The sequence below is a fragment of the Alexandromys fortis genome, unplaced genomic scaffold, assembly GCF_014885135.2.
Source record: "Alexandromys fortis isolate MF-2015 unplaced genomic scaffold, M_Fortis_MF-2015_v1.1 scaffold_2_1_26212458, whole genome shotgun sequence".
Taxonomy (NCBI): domain Eukaryota; kingdom Metazoa; phylum Chordata; class Mammalia; order Rodentia; family Cricetidae; genus Alexandromys; species Alexandromys fortis.
In genome coordinates this window covers 186982-209877 of record NW_026067930.1, presented here as the reverse complement: position 1 = coordinate 209877, position 22896 = coordinate 186982, and the positions used below count along the sequence as shown (strand labels likewise).

At 44.7% G+C, this 22896-nt stretch overlaps 1 protein-coding gene across 21 annotated transcripts in view; it reads right to left on the bottom strand.

Moving 5' to 3' along the window:
- Positions 1 to 22216, bottom strand: part of Rbfox2 (RNA binding fox-1 homolog 2) — a 235327-nt gene extending 213111 nt beyond the window's left edge. For 3 of the 21 annotated variants that reach the window (XR_007592331.1, XM_050145387.1, XM_050145388.1), the window contains exon 1: positions 21563 to 22209. Coding sequence is in view for 20 of the 21 variants with exons in the window: in XM_050145387.1 (XP_050001344.1) it covers positions 21563 to 21742 (180 nt within the window). In the remaining variant the exon portion in view is untranslated. Of the gene's footprint in view, positions 1 to 21562 lie in introns of all 21 variants that reach the window. The other 18 variants (XM_050145379.1, XM_050145375.1, XM_050145385.1 and 15 more) reach the window with 12 other exon arrangements.
- Between the last annotated feature and the right edge of the window lie 680 nt (positions 22217 to 22896).

Sequence of the window (22896 nt, the reverse complement as noted above, 5' to 3'; positions counted from 1 at the left end):
GGAGGGAGGGAGGGAGGGAGGGAGGGAGGGAGGGAGGGAGGTTGAGGTGATGACTAAATAAAGGTGAACCAAGTGTTTTCTTCCTTAAAAAAACTCCAATGTTTCTTGGGCTCTATGGTTCATGTCTGTATTCTAGCTACAGCAGGATTACCAAGAGTCCAGGCCAGTCTGGACTACTTAGTCAAACTGTCTCAAAAAGGAAAGAAAACAGAGAAAGACTCCTCAGTCTCTTGTATCTCTGTAGTTAAGGGTCCTGTCTTCAGCTGTGCCCACCAGGACCCCCCCCCCCACTTACCCCAGCAGCACACCTCCTGCCTACGGGACCTTGAAGACCTTTACTGGGACTTGAGATTCTTTCACTCTCCACTGACAGTTCCTTTATTGGTTTATCTCATTTACTACACAACCAATGTTTACTAAGTGATAACTGTGTTCCATTATAAACAAAGGGAGAAAGGAAGAAAAGGTTAGTTCCTAGTCCTGATCTTCAGAAATTGCAACCTAGGGAGAGATTGTCAGCATTAAACTTCTTACCCATATAAGAATGGGTAAGAATCATCAGGCAATGGTGGCATACACCTTTAATCCCAGGCAGAGGCAGGTGGATTTCTGTGAGTTCAAGGCCAGTCTGGTCTACAAAAAGGGGGTTCAAGGACACAGAGAAACCCCATCTCAAATTCCAAATGAAAATAAACAGCAAAAAAGACTGGGAAAGAAAAAGAATACAGAAGGCAACAGTCACGCATTCAGCTACACAAAGCAAACTGCTAACACTGGGCACCTCTAGGGGACCAGCAGAAATTGGATGTGGGGGTCACTGTGACAATGGTTTTGTATCTCAGAGAGTGTATGTGGAAGGGATATTTGTAAAAACAAATTTACGTGTTAATTTGAAATTATAAACAAACTTTAAAGACTGGATGTGGTGGTATATGCCTATAATCCCAGCACTTAGGAGGCTGAGCCAGAAGGATTACAAGTCCAGTACCAGCCTAAACTACAAAGCAATACTCCTTTTTTATGTTTAAATTAAATTTTTTTAAAAAATGAGACAGTAAAAAAGAAACTTCAAGAAAGTGACAATGTCTAGTTAATCTACTGTCCCTGTGCCTGTCAAGCACAGTGACTAGCAGTGACCAGAGCTCCACAGCCAGTACACAGCCGAATAGAAGAGAAAAACAAGTTTCATAAATTACTGTCTATAATCACCACTGTTCTGTAGGTCAGTGCAGCGTCTCAACCTCCAAACTACTGGATGGCCCTTTCCTGTGGGACTGGGACTGGGACAGAGCCTCTTAAGATGTAACGCCTCACCCTGCCCTCTAACCATTAGATGCCAGCATCTCCACAATCACCAAATCCAACGATGCCCTCCATCATCCACCTCCACTTCCTCAACTGTGAAGCATTCTATATACAACTTGCCTAGTGATTTCAATGCTCAATCTTGTTTATTCAACACTCAAGCTGACAGATATATCCTCACTCCAGGGATCACCCCACAGTCACCCACCAGACCCTCAAGAATCATCACGACCCAAACCTGCAATGCCCTGATCTCAGTCTCAGATCACCTGTCCTTCTTTCCTCCAACCCCTTTAGTCTACCCAAACCCTCAGCAGCAGATCAATGTTTGGTCCTGGGCAATGGCACTAGGCTACATTCATGGACTTTTAAGTCTGTCTGATAAACTTAAGAAACCCGGGGCTGGCAAGATGGCCCAACAGGTAAGGAAACTTGCCATGCAAGCCTGCCTGCCTCAGTTTGATCCCTTAAACCCACATAACAGTGGAAGGGAAGAACTGATTTCACAGTTATCCTAACCTACACAATGTACACCAGGGCATGTGTGTCTACACACGTGTATCATTCATACACAAATCATCCATATACACTGATAAAAATTTGGGGGAATTTTTTTTATTTTATTTTTTTGCTTTTCCTCTGTAGCTTTGGAACCTGTCCTGGAACTCGCTCTGTAGAGCAGGCTGGCCTCGAACTCCACCTGTCTCTGCCACCCAAATACTGGGATTAAAGGCATGCACCACCATTACCCAGCTTGGGAAAAAAAAAATTTTTTGAAGCCATCCAGACCACCTGACTTCAAGCCTGAGAGTTTCTCACAAATCTTTACTACAGAGGAGCAACTACTCTTTAACCTATTTCATTTGTGGTTGTTGTTGTTACTGCTGCAGCTATTTTAAATTTTTAATTAGCATACAAAGGGTGAAAGATAATTATGACATTGCAAACAAAGTATGTTTTAGAAGATTCTCTGTTATGTTCCTCTCCCTTATGTTCCCAACTCTCCTGTCCCCATACCCTTATTACCTCCCTGCCCTGTCTTTCACGTCACAAAAGAAAGCTCCACTGATTAAGATCACTGGAGCCTCTAGCAGAGGACCTGGGTTCAATTCCCAACACCCACAGAGTGGTTCACAACTGTCTGCAACTCCAGTCCTCTTCTGGTCTCTACAGACACCGGGCACACAAGCAGTACACAGACATACATGTAGGCAAAACACCATACACATAGAAATAAATACAATTTAAAAAACATATGGAGGACTGGAGAAATGGCTCAGTGGTTAAGAGCACTGACTGCTCTTCCAGAGGTCCTGAGTTCAATTCCCAGCAACCACATGGTGGCTCACAGCCATCTATAATGAGACCCGGGCCCCCTTCTGGCCTGCGGGCATACATGGAAGGAATGCTGTACACATAATAAATAAATAAATCTTTAAAAAATAAAAATATGGAAAGGCTCACAAATTTACATGCTACCCATGCACATGGGCATGCTCACCTTCTTAAACAGTTCCCATTCAGTGAGGTGCTGCCCACATGAGCACTGTGCTTACATTCCTAAGACAGTGGCTTGATATACAGTCTGGCCCTGTACTCACAGTGATCCTTCTGCCTTACCCTTATGGGATATAAGGGTCCACCACTGCTCTCAGACCAAGAGTAGCTCCTTGTACAGTCTCCCTCCTATCCAGGAAAGGCACTCACCACCTACTATTCTCTCTTTCCCTAACCTCACATCCATGAGACACTCAACAAAGTAAATCTAGGCCAGCCTAAACTACATGAGTCCCCATTTCAAAAACCAAACAAATAAACCAAAAGAGTCACTTGGCCCCTACTGAATCCAAGGCAGAACACTTTTTACTAGCTTTTGTCTCATGAAGCAATTGTGGAGTAAGCAGCCTGGCAAAAGTTTTAGCAAATTAGAGCCAAATCCTTCTTAAACTGTGTTCTAAACTTTTTCTTGACCTAAAAGCTTTGACAAATGTCTTAAAAGCAGTTCTAGTGAGCCATTTTTGGTAACATGTGAGCAAAATTATTTTTAGCTGGAAAAGTTGACTTCAATCCCTCTCTCATAACTCAAGAAGCTCTGACCAGGTTCAGTTCAAGCTTTGTTTTTCAGAAAAGTTTGTCTTTGAGTGGATTCAAAGCACAGAACATTCAGCACCAAAGGAACAGCTTTCTCCAGAAAGGGCAGACTGTCACAATGCAATAATACCCGGGACATGCAGAAACCATCACTTGCCTAGCTGTACCTACTCAGTGCACTATGACAATGAACCACTCAGCTCTCATGAGCGTCTCAAAGTTACTCAGGCTTGAGCTGGCAGCAGCATCCCAGGCTATGAAATGCAAAACCTATACTTGCATAGGAGCAAGAGCTTTGAATGAATTAAATAAACAGCACAAAGTTCAAGCTGTTTCCACAGAGCAAAACTGTGATTCCAAACTGAGGGCAAGTTTCTTCTATGATGATGACAGCGAGAAAGAAGAAAAGGGGGGAGTCCACTGGAGGCAACACCTGACGCAGGGCAGGGGTGGAAACCAAGGCCTCGGGAGTGCTAAGCAAGTACCTTACTGCACTCCATGGCCAGCTGCAGCTTTCTACAGTTTTACTATACCAGCCCCACTACAGAGCATACTCCCTGAGGGAAAGAACAGCCACTCAGCTTGTGAACACTGGCATAGGATGGTCAGGTGATGGCTGTCTTCAGGATGTCAATGACACTGTGGAAAATCCCCACTGTCAGCCGGGCGGTGGTGGTGCACACCTTTAATCCCAGCACTTGGGAGGCAGAGGCATGCAGATCTCTGTGAGTTCGAGACCAGCCTGGTCTACAAGAGCTAGTTCCAGGACAGGCTCCAAAGCCACAGAGAAACCCTGTCTTGAAAAAAAAAAAAAAAATCCCCACTGTCAGCCCCAACCCTAGCCTTGCAAGCCCTGTCCATAAACACACCACTGCTTCTGCCTAGAATGGACTGCTTCTTTCTCTCCCTCTCAATGCTTCACTACAGCTGCAGCAGAACACTTGAGAACTCTGCACCCCACGCCTGTGCTCTCTCCTGTAGGTCACAGAGCCCCTCCAGCTACCTGCACCCCACTCCTGTAGGTCATAGAGCCCCTCCAGCTACCATCAGCTCAACTTTGGGAACAAAAGGCTTCTCCCAAGTCCATCTGCCCATAAAAATGCCAACAAGAAAACCAACCAGTGAAGATGTAGATGCCCGCAGAGGCTTATGCACTAGTTCTGCGTCACCTGGTTTCTTCTCAGGCCATTGCCTGGCCTGCACTTGGCCTCTTATAACTGTACTGTTAAATGACTCACCTGCATGCACGTTCAATTTTCTAACATTATTTTCCATTTTTAATTCTTCTCTGCATTTGCCAATTCTTCATATAAATACTTCCAGTCAACAATAAGTGACATAGCTAATAATAAATATACATAAAACTATGCATAATAGCAGACATTACATAAATATGCTTAGTAATGAAAATACCCCATGTGTTCACAAAACTTTGTATTTAAGACAAAATTAAGCTAGCTGTATGGCACTAGAAGTGCCACTTCTTGACTGTCACAGCAGAACCAGCAAACCTCTGCTCCAATGCACCACTTCACTCATTTCTATAACAAATACAGGTTAGCAGATCTGAAGTTCTACAATTATTCCTATAATTATAAATATAAAAACTTTCTTTCTGCAGTGCTGGCATGAATCTCATGCTGCATGCTCAAACACTGAGTGGCACATCTAGTCAATGCATGCCTATCAGTCCCCTTTATATACAGTTTAACTTCCAAAACTTCAGTTATTGTTCGGTCAAACAATCTAAAAATATTAAACAGAAAAGTCCAGAAATAAGATAAGTTTTCAACTGTATACTATTTTGAGAAATGAGACTAAATTATCCACTTTCCCACTTGGCCCTTGGAACTGGAGTTACAGGTGGTGTAAGCTGCCATGTATGTGGGTGCTGGAAACTGAATGTAGGTCCTCTGCAAGAGCAGAAGAAACACTCTTAACCCACTGAGCCAGCCTTCCAAATAGATCTTTATGAAAGATATGTGACCTTTCAGCCTCACAAACAATGTAGACCTGGCTAGCCTTGAACTCAACTCAGAAATCTGACCACCTCTGCCACCCCAGTGTTGGAATTAAAATATAGTATCATGCTGGACTGAGAGATGTACTCATATTGCAAAGAACAAGAAAGTTCTTAAAACATTACCAATTTTCTTTTCAGAAAAGAAAGAAAAAGGGCGCTAATAAATTTTGATCTAAAATGGCTTTTTTTTTTCTTGGTTCTTCAAGACAGGATTTCTCCATATAGCTCTGGCTGTCCTGGAACTCGCTCTGTAAAATAAACGTCTTTGTGATTTATTACTAGTTAATGTTTTCACTGTGTACATATTTTATATATATATATATATATAAAACCCAGAGTTGTATTAAAAAAAAAAAACTCTAGGGCCACCAGAACTACAGGATGTTATTAGCAAAAGCACCATACACCTCAGTAGTAAACAAAGAGAAAGTAGACTGAACAAGCTGGAAATGTCCTCCCTGATGCCTAGCATTCAAACCATCAGAAGGTGTTAACTGGAACTAAGCTGGGGGAAGGGGGACATTATTACATTATTATATGAACCAAAACATCAACTTACCACTCAAGACATGTCCCCCCTCAACCCCTCTGATATAGTAAGCCCAGCTAACAGTTCCTATCTGGGAAGGCTGCAGATCCACGCAAGGAACCACTCGAAGTAGATGTTTAACTACACTGATAAGCTGCAAACTGCCTTCTAAGTATCTGTTCTTATACCCGTACATAGGCAAAGGCGGATCAGACAGAGAAAGTGTCTCAGGATTTTATTACAATGTTCAGATTTGGTAATACATGTCACCAAAGAATTACCTCCATCAGTAGTCTACGCACACATCACTGCCCCACTGAAAATTCAAGACACTGTGCCCACCACTTCATGATTCAAACCAATTCTGGTTTTAGGTTAAGAAGTAAAGATTTTAAAAATAATAACCCTATCCCTTAGGTCTGCACCTCACGGCTCCTATAGTTATGCCATCATTTCCTAAGCCACATTCTCCAGAAGGTGAGACAGACGACATATCAAATGAGTGCTGTTTCCCTAGAGATACTGGCTAGGCCTGTTAGGCTAACTGGGGGACATTCTACAGATTGTGAAGAGGCCCACATCACCTTTCCCACTGGCGACAGCACTGGCAGCTTAGCCCCCACCTCCAGCAGCCACCAACCTAGATGGATGGCTCTTATCAAGATCACAGAGTAACCTGATCTCCCTGCCAACCCATCTCTAGACTGCTACAGCAGGCGCTTTTCGCTATCAGGTTGCACAAATGCCTGGAAACCTTACACTGGGTGTGAAGGAAAGAGCAATAGGCAAAACAACAGAGCATCTGGTGCCCTGTCTGCTTCCATTCACTATTGAGGCAAAAGACTCAGGCTAGTAAGACAGAGCAAACCTGATTCACCCACTGAGGAGCCTTAGAGGTCACAATGACTATGTGATGAGCCTGGACTGAGGAGAGGCTGACCTCCATCTGGAGAAGACGGCACACTGGCCTCATTCTCGTTTTCCAGGCTACTGGGATGTTGGTCCTCTATACATTCTTCCTCATGGGAACAAGGCCTCCCACAGAAGCCAACTCAAAAACAGTTCAAGTGGGGCTGGAGAGATGGCTCAGCAGTTAAGAGCATTGCCTGCTCTTCCAAAGGTCCTGAGTTCAATTCCCAGCAACCACATGATGGCTCACAACCATCTGTCTGGTGCCCTCTTCTGGCCTGAAGGCATACACACAGACAGAATATTGTATACATAATAAATAATAAATAAATATTAAAAAAAAAAAACAGTTCAAGTCAGGCATAGCAGCATTTGCCTTTAATCCCAGCCTTTAAGAGGCAGAAGCAGTCCAATCTGTGAGTTAAGACCAGCCTGGTCTACATAATAGTGAGTTCCAAGACTACACAGAGGAAACTTGTCTCAAAATGAAGTACAACAGTTCTTTCCCATCTTTAAATGAATTGATCTGGCCGGGCGGTGGTGGCGCACGCCTTTAATCCCAGCACTCGGGAGGCAGAGGCAGGCGGATCTCTGCAAGTTCGAGACCAGCCTGGTCTACAAGAGCTAGTTCCAGGACAGGCTCCAAAACCACAGAGAAACCCTGTCTCAAAAAAAAAAAAAATTGATCTGTAAAGTAGTCAGCTAAAATCAAGCCAAAGTTTGAAATCTAATCCTCTACCATCCAGGAAGCAAAATATTTCCTGTATGTGGAGCAGCACCTTTATTTATTTGTTTGTTTGTTTTTCGAGATAGGGATTCGCTGTAGTTTTAGAGCCTAGCTCTTGTAAACCAGGCGGGCCTCGAACTCACAGAGACCTGCCTAGCAGTACCTTTAAAAAAAAGATTGATTGATTGATTGATTATGTATAGAGTGCTTTGCCTGCATGTATGCCTGCACATCAGAAGAGGGAACTAGATCATATTCTAGATGGTTGTGAGCCACCATGTGGTTGCCGGGAATTGAATTCAGGATCTCTGGGAGAGCAGCCAATACCCTTAACCTCTGAGCATCTCTCCAGCCCCTAGCAGTTCCTCTTTACTTTCCCTCAGGCCTTAGTTACACGGAACCCACACTCTAGGAAAGAACATCAACCTGGGGCCTTCCAAAAACAGGTGTTACATGCAGCGAATGGCAATTATGGTTGCTGAGATGCGAACATCTACTACCAATTAAACCTTTTCCCACAGCTCAACACCGAATTTCACTACAGGGCAGTGACATCCAATCAAAATAAGCCTGGGTATCAGAGATGTCTGATCTACAAAAGATGTCATATGAAATAAAACCACTGCAGTGAGACTGCAAGTGTAGTGACTCAAGGCAGATCCTGAGGACCATGAGGAACCAGCTCAATGACAAATGGGCTATCTAACACACAGCTTGCTCTACTAGTACAGAGACAGGCAACCCGAAACAGCTGGTTGGGAAGGGAGAAAGCTGATGCTACTTGTCTTTTACTCCGACAACTCTCTGGATATCGACAGTCAAGGATAAAGGTGCAATTTAGGTCTCTGGCCTTGTGCTTCTGCTTCCAGAAAAAAAAAAAACATGGAACCAAATAAAGTCCAGCACTAATCACTCATTCACACTAGACACACAGATATGGTTATCTGAAAAGACCAAAACAAAACAATCTCAATTCTAGAAAGCTAACAAATAGATGGGGGGAAGGGTAGTCAAACTGGCAGAAGAGTATGCCCAAATAGAGAAAAGAAGCAATCAAACAGAGTTGAGGATTAGTCCTATGTTAGCGTTGTCAGAGGTCAGGAAATGCATAGGAACTATCTCTGTTGTGGAGAAGCCACAATCACCACCGCAACAGTTACCCCAGTAGAGAACAGAAAGCTGGCAGAAGGCAGACTTTCTACTCCTTAATCTCTGTGTATTCTGAATAGTAACCATGTGGATATACTGTAGGTTTATCAGGATGGTGGCATTCACCTTCAGTCCCATCACTCAGTAGGCAGAGGCAGGCAGATCTCTTAAATTTGAGGTCAACCTGGTCAATATAATGAATTCCAGGCCAGCCAGGGCTACAAAATGAGACCTTGTCCCAAAAATAAATTAAGTACATCAACTATTCCCCCTAACTAAGCCAAGGGCTGGGAAAAGCTACCTTCCAAACCTTTGGTCTTAATGATTTTATTTTGCCTTCTATGATCAATCTCCTAACTGATGTGCTGTTAGTTCATCATTCAATTAACAATTAGAAATGAGATAATTCTGAGACAAAACAACAAAGCCCAGCCCATCAGACACACCACAACCAGTGATCTCATGTAGCTTCCCACAAATCTAAACCACAGGAAACCAAGATAAACACACAAAGCCCTGACATAAGACTTGGTAAGACCCTAGCTGTATCCAAATAACATAGGGAAAAAACTGGGTTTCAGTGCTGCCTTCAAGTTCTACACTAAAGCAACATCACTGGAAATGTTTTTGAGACAGGCTTGGTGGACACACCCTTGATCACAGCACTTGGGAACCTGAAGGAGGGAGAAATGCTTTCAATATTAAATCATATTAAATCATGTGGCATTCAAGGACAAAGAAGTACCTATTGCTCCATTTTTAATCTGTCATGCCAGTAATTCCTATGGAAGAACAAAACTTAAAAGGCCTTGATAAAGAGCCTCTAGATTGGCAGAGGAGTCTCAGTTTGTCTCTCCCTAGTCCTACCTTTTAGGACTGCTACAGGGACTGGCTAAGGCCTGTGGGGAAGCCGTTTACAAACACACCAAGTTTCATAACCACTACATGCAACTTTAGGAAGCATACATGCTTCAGATTCAGGGATGTGAGCATTGAGAGATGTCTAGAGATACACACAGTTTGATCTGTTTTCAATAAACATTTGGTAAGTTATGACTATTCCCTGGCACTGGAAACTGCATACGTGGCACAGGGGAGAAGCTCAGTCACCAGCTAAGGGCTATGTAAGGCCCGTTCTAGTCTTGTAATCGGGGACTGAGAAGAGCATCCCACACCTGAAACCGTGACAGAACACTCCCACTGTCATAGTAAAAGCATTTACACTCTAGTAGAGCAAATGAAAAATATAGGATCTACTACACAGCGGAACAAAATGACATCTTGAAATCTGCGGGCAAATGGATGGATCTAGAAAACATCATACTGAGTGAGGTAACCCAGATCCAGAAAGACAAATGTCATATGTACTCACTCATAAGTGGGTTTTAGACATAAAGAGAAAAAAAAAAATCCTACAATCCACAATCCCAGAGAACCTAGACAACAAAGAGGACCCTAAGATAGGCATACATGGATCTATTATACATGGGAAGTAGAAAATGCCAAGATCTCCTGAGCAAATTGGAAGCATGGGGACCGGACCATGGAGGAGTGTAGAAGTGGAGGGGAGAGGATAGGAAGGGAGTGGACAAAAATATATAGCTCAATAAAAAAAAAAAGAAAAAGAAAATGTAGGATTCCAAGAACAAATGTTGACTACAGTGTGCTCACATCTGGGGCAGATGGGACTCACCAGGAGAGGGAGGCATTTCATTTCATGTTCTGTTTATAAAATCAGGAATCAGGAATTAACTTAGAAGTAGAAACCCTGGGCACAAATCCAGACTTGGTTAAGCCAGTTTGGAAACCCTGTATAAGACTTCACATACACCACTGGGCAGTGGATATGCACATCTTTAAATCCCAGCACTCAGGAGGCAGAGGCAGAGGCAGAAGGATCTCTGTGAGCTCAAGGCCAGCCTGATCTTCAGAGCAATCTCCAAGACAGCCAGAAACCTATCTCAAAAAAAAAAAAAAAAAAAAAACTGCTTTGAAATGTACAGTATGGCAGTTCTATCTTTTTAACTCTAATTCCCAAAGTGATCTGCCTTTTTAAAAAATGATATTTATTATGTTTCTCAAAGATCAACAGAATACAGTTTTGGATACTCTAATTTAAACAATTTGCTTTGCTTAAAACATGTTAAACTAGATGAATTGTTTAGGTTTGATCAAGCTCTGGAAAGATACTGTTAAATCAAGTTAAGTTTTTACTAACTGTCTAAACTAACACTAAAGTTAAAATCCAAATAAAGTAAATGAGCCTACAACTAAACCCAAGGATATCAAGGAATGCTTAAAATAGGCTTTCCATGGCTAAAAGGCAAAGCCTAGTGTGACGTAAGTAAACATGAGACACAAACACACAGACACGCACAGGGTCATCTATCATCACAGCATTTTTAGCCAGTTGACAAAAATCATTAATGATCCCTGATAAGCACCTTTCTGAGTGACTACCATCCCACACAGTAACAGGAGTCTGAAGGCAGGTTGTGCCCAAGAAACCAACTGATCACTAATACTGTAAAACAAACAACTCAAAGCCAAATTGTTTTTGTTTTGCTTTGTTAGTTTTTCAAGACAGGGTTTCTCTGTGTAACAGTCCTGGCTGTCTTGGAACTTGCTTTGTAGACCAGGCTGACCTCAAACTCACTGAGATCTGCCTGCCTCTGCCTCCCAAGTGCTTGTGCCACCACTGCCGGTCAAGGCCAAATTGTTAGAGCAAAATGACCTATTTAACTTGTTAAGAAGCAGCTACAGACCTATGCACAGAAGGGAGTCAAAAGATATCTACAATGAGCAATGAGTAATATGAGCCAAAGGTAATCAAAATGTTAGTATCTAGAGCAAGGATGTAATCATCCTTTGCTTGTGGTACTTCCAATCGGGATCAGGAAAAAAAAAAATTAAGGCAGCCTGAAAGAAAAATAAACAAAATGTCCCCTTTAAATGTGATAAATGCCGGGCTGGAGAGATGGCTTAGTGGTTAAGAGCATTGCCTGCTCTTCCAAAGGTCCTGAGTTCAATTCCCAGCAACCACAGGGTGGCTCACAACCATCTGTAATGAGGTCTGGTGCCCTCTTCTGGCCTTCAGGCATACATGCAGACAGGATATTGTATACATAATAAATAAATAATTTTAAAAAAATGTGATAAATGCCAAGAATGGTGGTGTACACCTTTAGTCCTAGAACTTGGGAGGCAGAGGCAGGCAGATCTCTGTAAGTCTGAGGACAGTCTGGTCTACACAGTGAGTTCTAGGACATCCAGGGCTAGAGAGATACCCCATATCAAAAACAAACAAATAAACAAAAAATATATATATATATATATATGCCTGGAATAAAGCCTAATACCCAAAGCAAAAGTGCTTTTCCTCAACAAAAGAGAAAACAAGGAAGCAGCCTCTATATGGGAAAGACCTCATATACAAGAATGTTATTGGGGACTTGGGTCCTTTAAAAAGGAAGGAACCCATGTGTACGGGAGAAGAGACAGAAATCTTTAATAAATAAATAAATAATAAAATTAAATTAAATTAAAAAAAGTCAAAACAAACAAAAAAAACTCAGCTTCCTCCCTTGGAAAAGCAGGTTCTTAATGCTGTCAGCCAACCACTATCTTTGATAATTCAAGAATATTACTAACTTTGTGATGGTGTTTACCATGAATACTCATGAAATCATAAAATTTCTAGATGCCACACAGTGCAAGACAAGACAAAAGGAAGGGGTGCTGTAGCCGTTCTCCCTCTTCCTCTTAGAACCTGCTGCTCCACTCAGAATCTAAACAGCCAGGTAACACGTAGCATGACCACTAGCCCTCAAGAAGCCTCTATTATACTAACCAGGGAAGTCTGGAAGATGAAAAGCAAGCCAGAGTTATAAAGGAACGAGGAGCTCCAAGTGAAAACAGAGAACAAGGGCCAGAAGAAAATGTGTGTAAAATTCTTCTATGAATCTACCTCCAAAGCTGAGATTTAAAGAAATGTGCCAAGCTTCCTCATTTTCAAACATACCCAACATGAGTGATCTAAAAAACAAACATGCAGGTAGGCATGGTGGTGCACTCAGGAGGCAGAGGCAGGTGGATCTCTGTGAGTCAGAGGCCAGCCTAGTCTACATAGAGAGTTCTAGGACAACCAGAGCTGCTACACTAGCCCAAAAAAGGGGGGAGGGGTATATAAAATGTTTCCACTTACTAATCTTCCTGGACCCCTTACAGTGTCTAATGAAACTGATGAGGTAATCTTGTGGCAACTGTAGCCATACACCTCAACCACAGCCCTCCACACTCTCTGGGCAGCATGGTAAAAGGCAAGTCAACAGGCTGCTCCACTGAGCCCTACATGTTACTTCTAAATGCCCTTCTCACTGGTGTGGCTCCTGTTTTCCTTGACACACTATTACAAAGGAGCTTTTACACATACATACACACGTGCAGTCAATTAACATCTGAGCACAGGAAACCAAATATCAGGTTGCCATGCCCACCTGACACATTTGGCTGTTCAACTCCACCCCAGCTTCTGTTCTGAGAAAGTCTTTTCTCACCTTTAACCCTGATACCAATGGAGAGATCCAGTAACACACAGAGCATGCAACACCCAGCTGTTCACAGGAGCTGCAAGGCAGACACTAAGAGCCAGACCCTCAGGGAAAATCTGGGGAAACTATTAAAGCCATCTGTGATCCACAACTGAGAAACAGAAGAAAAATCTTCACTTCTACAAGAACAGGGTTCCTTGGCCACTTGGGGCAGGTACAGGTACAGTCTTATGGACCCCTAAGAATTTCACAGGCTAGGCAAGAGAGGAGGTGTGGACATTTGATCAAATGTTAAATCTAGAAAGTCCTATAACAGGGCTGAGGAGATGGCTGGGGGGAGGGAGGTAAAGTGCTTGCCACACAAGTGTGCGGACTGGAGTTCAGATCTCTAGAACCCAAATAAATGTCTGTGGAAGTGGAAGCCAGCCTATGATCTGAGTGAAAGGGAGGCAGAAATGGGGAACTGGACCCCAACAAGCTCATTAGCTAGGCTAGCAGAAAAGGCAAGCTCAAGGTTCAGCAGAAGACCTACTTATACAAGATGAAAGTATATAAGAGGGACAGCGATCATGGGAGACAACAGACATCAGTTTCAGGCTTCCAAACCCACATGTGCGCCATACACACACATGCAAACACACATACACATGTGCATACAAAGCACACACATATGCATACCAAAAGAAAATAGAAAAAAACAACTAACAAAACCATAAACATGGTAGATAGAAGTAGTCAGGAGACATCCAGGAACGATCAACACTCTGGGAAGTCTTAAATACTGGGCCTTACAAATAAGGGGTAAGGAGGCAGAGGCAAAGGTAGAGAAAAGAGGCAGGGGTTTCCTGAAAAAGGAACAGAAACAAAGTGGAGGCCTTGGTGTTCTCAGAAACTACAAGTCTCTATATATGGACATGGAGGTTGAGTGCAGAAAAAGAAAGGGCTGGTAGGCTAAACAGGAGAATGGACATGATTCTGAGGAAAGCACAGTTCCAACAACATTTTGAGCAGAGTTAACAGTAGATCTGCTTTTGGGGAATCACTCCAATCAACAGTCTGAAGCTGGTTTGAAGAACTGAGAAAAGAGGTACCCCTGTTCAATTCCACAAATCCAAGCCACAAGGAAACAAACAAGACAGAAATCAATCTACTTAATGCAACATAGTTATTCAACAAACTTTAAAGATTTGAAACATGTTTTCACTAATCCTGTATCCCAGGTCCTCTGGAAGAACAACAACCAACCTGTCACCCACCTCCCAGGAAGGCTCCCTGGATTCTACAGACTAGCTACATTACCCTCAGCCCCAGCAAGAACCAAGATATTTCAGTAGCCTTCACTTCTTACAAAGAATGAAGCTCCCCCCAACACACACACACACACACACACACACACACACACACACACACCTTAATGCCAGGTTCATTCTCTTCCTCCCCCTGAATATAGAGCAATGAGGTTTCCCAGTTTAACACACAGCTCATCTCTTAAGTCCCCAACTCTGGCACTTAATCAATCAGAAGCACATTAACCACTCTATGCTGATCAAGCAGTAAGCAGGAACTTACTGAGTGCTGTACAGCAGGATATAAGGAGAGCTGGGAATCAACGTTTAGCACTGATAGGCACTTTAAATAATCTCAGTTACTCATTGTAGCAGCTCATAAGCATTAATTCTCCCAGGTCACAGATACGCAGGAAAGCACTCAGGACCTTGCCAAGGGATGGTAAGTGGAGAAGCCAGGACTCAAATCCAAACAGGGGAGACTCCAGGAGTGTTTACCACACCACCAGTAAAATATATAGATAACAAATGTTTATACAGCCAGCTTGGTAATAACAGGCTCTCCCCCTTTAAAGGAGGAGGGAACCCTTTAAAGTCTCAGATAAGGGATCACCCAGAAAAAAACAGGCACAATTAGATGATAACAAATGTAATCCCCAAATGGTGCTAAAAGGATGACTCCCAAACATTAATAATCAGAAACGTTCAGGCTTAGGAACTAAAGAGATGACTCACAGGGTAAGAGCACTTGCTACTCCTGTAGAGGACCTGGGTTCCATTCCCAGCCCCCATATTGTGGCCCGAATTCCAGGAGACACAACAGGCACATGTGCTACACATACATGCGCACAGGCAAACAAACATTCATATACATAATATAAAATAAACAAATCTAAAAAAATTATTTTTTTAACGTTCAGGTTCAAATAATCAAAGCAACTTAGCCATACTCCAGAGGAATGTACCCTCCACACACATTGCCCTCAGGGTCCCTAAGATAATATGTAGGGGGTGGGGAAGAAACACCCTGCTGCTCCCTTGCTCTCTCAGTTGATTTCCCAAACCATTTTGCCAATCCAAATTATAGAAATATGTGCAGGATTCACATGGCAGTTCTGATCCGCTTTGTCCCAATCCTGGCTCAAGCAGCTTTGCACTACCCTAACTGGATCAGCATCGACCAATGGGCTTATTCAAGCTGATCTGTGATGGATTAGATAATGAAACCTTAGCCATGTAAGCTGCCTGCTCCTACTGGGGTGGCAGGGGAAAAGAATAAGAAACTCAATACTGCTAGGGGCCACCTAAACACGGCAAGCACTCGCCATGCCTTGCTCCATCTGCCCGGCTCATGCTCCAGGGGCTGCCACCTCATGCCCACCATCTCTACAGTTCTCTCCCTCTTGTCTCTACTTGAAGTTTAAGGGTGCACCAGAATAAAGATGTTTATGATGTTGTGTTCGCAAACATATAACAAAAATTCAAACAAATCCACTCACTAAACAATTGTTTCTGCAATTAAAGCCCAACAGCTACTAAAGGCCTGAGACATCACTGGCACGTCACCATGCATGTTTACAGTAAGGATTCTGCCCTGCTTCCCCCTCATCCTGTAATTTTGAGGCCTGTCCGCACTAGTCTGCTTCACAATAACATGAAAGTTCAATCTCTAGTTAACTCAGGTTATGTTCAGATGTCAGTGAGATAGGGAAAAGACTGACAAGCTGGCTGGGAGACAAGAGGAGGCTAAGACATGATCCCCTCAGCCTGAGTTACCCAGAAGAATAACTCTACCTGTGACTCAAATACATCCCCAGGTTTACATTCTGAGCTGCCAAGTCATACATGAAAGGAAATTTTTCAAAAGCAAAACAAAACAAAAATAACTCAGTGATTTTTTCCCCTTTTTGACCATGCCTCACTTTTCTCCACCTGAATGAGTCCTCAAACTTCAGTAGAGGCCCTAGCTCCCAGAGTGACAGCATTTGGAGATGGAGACTCCGGAATGTATTAGGATTTGATGAGGGTGGGGTCACTGAGGTAAGTATCATTGCATAGCTCTGGCTCTCTCTACCCTTGATGCACTCAGTGAGCAAAGACCACCTTGGCAGATAGCCAGAAGGCACTATTTGCAAGCCCCGAAGCAGACCCTCACTGGGTCCCAAACCTCTGGCTGGCACCATCTTGGACTTTCACAGCTGTCAGATAAAAATGTCTGTTATTTAACCACCAGTGGATGACTTTTGGTTGTCGCAGCCTAAGAAAACTAAGGCAGAGAGAAATAAGGTTTAAGTCACTTACATGAGATACTGTCCACGAAATTACTTGTAAGAAAAGCACGTTACTGAGTAACTTTACTGAGAGTAGCACAATGCCCAGCTTCAGAACCAAAAACCCAAGCGAGGGTCCAAACACATACCCACCTAGAAGGAATCAACCCGGAAACGAGCAAACAGAAAGATCCACGACTTCAGTCGACACCAAATTCACACACAGGATACCTGGGAGCCCTCCCGAGACCAGAAAGAGCCTCCCTACTACTAGAGTCACTAAGACATGAGCTACACCTGAGGGCCAGGATCTGCATGTAGTCCTAGCTACTCAAGAGACTGACTGCAGAAGAGAGCAGGCCTGCCTGGGCCACAGAAAGTCTAAGGCCAGCCCAAGCAGAGTAATAGATACTATCACAAAATATAGAGTAAAAACAGGACTGGGAATGTAGCTCAATGGTAGAATGCTTGCCAAGCATGATCAAGGGTTTGCTCTCCAGTACTGGAAAAACAAAAACAAAAAGAAAAAAAGAAGAAAAAAAAGCACACAACTCTCACAGACTACAGATGAAGTTCAGTGGTAGGGCAAGTAAGTACCAGCCATACAAGAGGCCCTAGGTTCACTCCCCAATGTGTATGCACTTATATACACATAAATACACACCACATTTGTACACCACAGTTGTTCACACTGCTGGACTCACTCAGCTACTCTAGATTGATGACTATGGTCAGAAGCAGTTACTAAGCCACAAAATCATCACATACCAAATTTCCACTGCCATAAAGACTTTTGCTGAAGGTTACAAGTAATAATTAAGAAACATCTTACCCTATACTAGAGCCAAATTCCTAGAAGGTTACATAAAATCACAATTCTTGATGATTCAATTGTTTGCAATGACTAGAAAGGATGACCCAAAGAATTCCTTGGTGTGTTTGGCAAAACCTCCATGTCTCCGTCTCAGCCTTGCTGGAAGTGAGAGGATGAGCTGACCTCTGTTCATGCCACACACTCAGCTTTCCAGTCAGGACAGGAACTATTTCTGGGCCCCATTTTTTTTAAAAATTTTTAAAAATTTTTATTTATTTATTATCTATACTGTATTCTGCACCAGATCTCATTACAGATGGTTGTGAGCCCCCATGTGGTTACTGGGAATTGAACTCAGGACCTTCGGAAAAACAGGCAGTGCTCCTAACCTCTGAGCCATCTCTCCAGCCCTCCAGGCCCCAATTTTAATAGCCACATTTCTCACCCATGCTTCAATTTCACATCAATCCCATCTCTTTCCTCCAACTCCACAGTCCAGGTTTCTCTATTTCCCTACTCTTCCCCAGGCTAAGTAGCCTCTTCTCCCCTCATGGGGCTTCTGTGTACTGGTCTAGAGAACATTGTCTTCCTTTCTCCCCAGGGTACCTCCTAAACCGAAGGTTTATAGCACAAGCCCAGACTCTGGAGCCCCAGAATTCCACTTTGGAAATAATGATGTCCAAAAGTTAGTGGGCCAGTCCAACAAGACTCAGTCTTGGAACCTAGTTTAGGATTGTAGTTCCATTAGGTAAGTAGAATTAACTCAGTCAACTACTGCATTCTGGGGGGGGGGGGGGGAGTTAATCCTTTGCACTCTAGGGCACTGAGTAATTTTATGATGGTCCCTTTACTCAGTAATCTCATGATTAATTTAATCCCTAGGTTATTTTTAAGTGGTAAATTTCAGCTTCAACTTAACAGACATTCAACGTTTATTATAAACTCAGGTATTATGAAGAATAAACAAAGGAAATACAATTTCTGCCTTGTAAACGCTTACAGTTTAAGGAAGTAGGCACAAAAAGCCTCTGATGACAATAAAAGATGAAACTTAAGTACGTATAAATATACCAGCAGGCAAAAACAGAGTCTGATAGTGCCAATTATGCTGTAGGTAAGTCTTCAAAGACCCAGTATGACTTCAGAAAGACTCCAGCTGTCTTTCAGATATGAGAAAAAATATATACTCCTAGAGAAAGCCATACACTAAAATGCCTGTATGACAATAAGGTACTTACACAGAGCCTCCAGGCCCGTCTAAAGTGCTGATGTTATCTCCTGACAAGGCCTGTACACCTGCTCCTTCTGTCCCACCTACACTGGCCTCCAGCGCAGCACACAAAGCTGCTTCTCTCCCAGTGTCTCAGCCCTCTGGGTTCCTCTTCCCTAAACCACTGAATGGCCTCAATCCTCTTCCCTAAAACCTCTGAATGAACCACATCTTCATTTCAAAGGTCACCTATAGAGAGACCTTCCTGCACTATCTCTAAAGTTGTCTGTTTCTCTGCTTAATTTTCTCACAAGCTAACAAAAACTGCTGATTTGTCTCTTTCCATGGGCTATTCAATAAAAGTAGGATTTCTTTATATATCCTCTAGCGTTAAAACAGTGCCAAAACACCGCCACTCAGGAGGCAAAGGCAGGAAAATCTCCAAATTCAAAGCTAGCCTGGTGTACACAGCAGGCTCCAAGACAGCCAGCTCTAGATAGAGAGATGCAGCCTCAAAAACAAAACAAAACAAACAAAACAGTGCCTAAGAGTGTCACAACTGCTGGGTAGACACTAAAGTATTACACACCCACTTTTTTGTTTAACTTTTCATTCATTTGTCTCCCTGCCCCAATCACATGCACAGTTGTTGCTTATGTTTTTTAAGAAGGCAACCTAGAAATCATTTTATACAAACACTTTTCTAAATAAGAAAATAGAGGTCCCAAAAAGTGGGTTTTCCCCAGAATAATAGAGCTAGTTAAAAACAGAGGGAGGACTAAGTCAATGATGATATTAATACCTGTATGAAGTAGCGCAAGAACTACAATAATGAGCTGGGTATGGTGGTACCCGTCTGTTATCTCAGAAATCTACTAGGAAGGTGGAAGCAGGAAGGTCAGGAGTCCAGGAGTTCAAGGTCATCCTCAGCTACCACAACCTAGGCTACAAATAAGGCCCCCATCTCAAAAAAAAAAAAACCTACAATCATAAGAATGTACAAAGGGAAAAGTAAAGAATATCCATAAATATACAGAGTAAAATAATTCTCCCAAAGGACTTAATTCCTCCTTCCTCTGAACATCCCAAAGTCCCTATGCATTACTCCATTCCCAAGAATCGCTACCCTTAGCCAATGTGAAAGCAGTCAGCAAATAACAGACCCCAGGCAAAAGAATGGGAAAGCAAAGAGAACTATTAACTAAGACTAACACAGAGAAAGTGACCACACTGTGTGTACTCCTATGTGTACACACACCAAGTGAATATGCCCACCCACCCACAGCCTCTCTGTCATCCAGTGCTAACACACCTCACTTTGTCTCCCCATTCTTCTGAGGCTCTGAGACTGACCTCACAATCCCTCTGCCTGACAGACTTCTTCAACGGGAAATAAAGGCCAGCAAACAAAAGAATTCAAAAATAAACACCAAGGGAGTCTTTTTTAACCAACAGAGGTAAGAGGGTGGATTCTGCAAAGCAGACAAGCAAACATGCCAGGCTTTAAGTACAGCTCCTTCCCTGCCACAGGAAGTCAGGCAGAGCATGGTAAGTCTGAGCACTGCAGAGATTCCCAAGGGTGGTGTAATAGGGAGAGCACAGGAATAAGAACCAGCTAACTGGGTGGCTTTAGTCAAGCCACTGTCTGCTCTGGACTTCTAATTCCCTATCTATAAAAAAGGAGGTTGTTAAAACATGCTGGAACTTGAGTACACCCTTTCCCTCCACACACACAAAAAAGATGCAAAGTACTGACTTCACTGAAAGTGCACATAAGCCATTCTGCATAACTCTTCCAAGTCTATTAGACTGAGAACTCCCGGCAGAAAAGAAGATGGGTATCTCTGGCCCCTTCCATCTCTAACATTCTATGGTTCTAAAAGAATTTAACAGCATCCCATTGCTGCTGGGTGAGCCCCTCCACTTCATAGCTAATATTTTCTAAACAGAGACTGAATCCTAAAGCCTATAAAGGATTCATGCCCTTCCTCAAACTAAGTCAACCCCTCATCAGTCAGCTTACCCTTGAGGCCACAACTCAGAAACCAGTCTCCTAACAACCCTATAAATTTTCTTTTCTACCCCGGGACACTAAGGAACTCGTCCGACGAATAAAGAATGCAACGGGTAAAGCATGCCTGCTGGTGTCCCTCTTCAGACTTACTAACATGCTGCACAAAATTAATGAGACTGAGCAACACGTCCCTCCACACTACCAAACTCCGCGGACTTCTCGGGACTCCCGTGTAACTGACTGAACCCACAAGCTAAGCCACATCCCCTTCAGGCTCTCTCCAGGAGTTAGTCGGCTGGCTTTTCAGTCTGTCCTCCACATGCCGCTCCCCTCTCCCCATCCCAATGTGCCCAGAGTAAACCAAAAGGCTTCTCGGGAGCTTGCCCACTAGCTTCCCCCGCTCTCGACTCGGCCCAACAGTTCTCCTCTGGACAAACAGATTCAGGACGCCCCAACTTCTCGAGGAACTGGGGACGGGCTTAAGAAACAGACTGCATCCCGATCCTGATCAATCTCCCAACTCCAAAAGGAAAACCCCACTCCCTCGCGCTGCCTCCGGGGCCCCCTTATGGGCACAGCCCCTGCACCGGGCCCCAAGCCCACTCTCTAGCCAGGCCCACCCGGCGCCCCAAGGCCCGAGCCCGCCGCGGCCCGCCGTAACCGGGCGCCCGTCCCGCGCAGTCACCTGCATCCCGCCGTCGGCCGCCTCCTCGGTGCGCGGCCGCTTGCTCACGCCGGGCTCGGGTCCGTCTGGCCCCGCTCCGGGCACCGGCAGTTCCAACTCCGACTCCCGCTTCATGCCCCGGGCAGCGGCACCGGGCCCAAGCTGAGGCGGCTGCTGCTGCGGCTGGCCGCCTTCCGCCATCCGCCCGCGCCCCCTTCGCCTCCGGGAGCCGGGCGACCCGCGACAGGCCACCTCCCCCTGGGCCTAGGAGCCGACAGTCGCGACAAGCGGGCGCGCGCCGGCCCCGCCCCCCGCGTGCGTGCGTGCGTGCGCGCCGGCCCGGAGTCCCGCTTCGGCTTCGGCACCGCTCCGACTCAGGCTTCGGCTGCGGCTCCGGTTTCTGCTCCGGCTTCGCGCCGGCCGGCCGCTAGCTCACTCGCTCACACGCGCGTGCGCCGCTCCCTCGGTCCCTTGGTCCTTCGGTCCCGCGCTCCCTCACCACTCGCCCGCTGCGCGAGGAAGGGGGCGGCCCGGGCTCCCGGCGTGGGGAGGGCTGTTTATTTGGGAGGAGGAGGAGCGCGAAGCCGCAGGCACCTCACTGGTCGGGATCCTCAATCCCGCCACTGTGGCAGCGCCGGGAAGGCGGGGAGAGAGAAAGGACGGAGCGAGGGAGGGACCTGGATGTGTGGGACTCGGGCCGCCCGCGCGAGAGGAGGCTGTGGCGAGGGGGCGTGGCTATGCGGCCGCCTCCGCGCGGGCAGCCCGCGGGAGGTCGGGAAGGGATCGGAAAAGCTCGGGAATCTCCGGGATGCTCAGGGAGGCTTGGAGAGGGAAGGGTCCGCCTCTTTTAGGGCGGCGGCCGGAGGGAGGAGCTTGAAGGGGCTGAGTACGGGGCTGCCGCTCTGGCTAGTTGTATTAGTTGTGCGAAGTGGTGACCCGATCGATCCCTGACTGTCTGAGATTTAGGGGAACAGTGGGGCACTCGGCGAGAGGGGAGTCTCTTTGCCTGCTCCTCTCCCTCCCAAAAACTGGGAAGTTCAGGGATGAAGGCTCCCATATATACTTTTCTGAGAAATTTTGCTATGAATAGAATGATCGCATTCCTGATGATCTTAATGATGCCTGATGTTTATTAGAGCTTTACGGTTTACACAATGCATTCACGGACCCGCTTTGAGCCTGCTAATAAAAAGAGCATACTTTCAGTCTGAATGGATGAACCTGAATTTGCTGGAGCAGAAACATGGTCCATCCAGCATTCTCTTGTTTTCACTGCTTGCTGCCCCAGTAGCCCTTCACTGCTTATCATCTTCATGCAGTTGTGTCTGTCCAGAAGGTTTTCTCTGCCTGGTTGT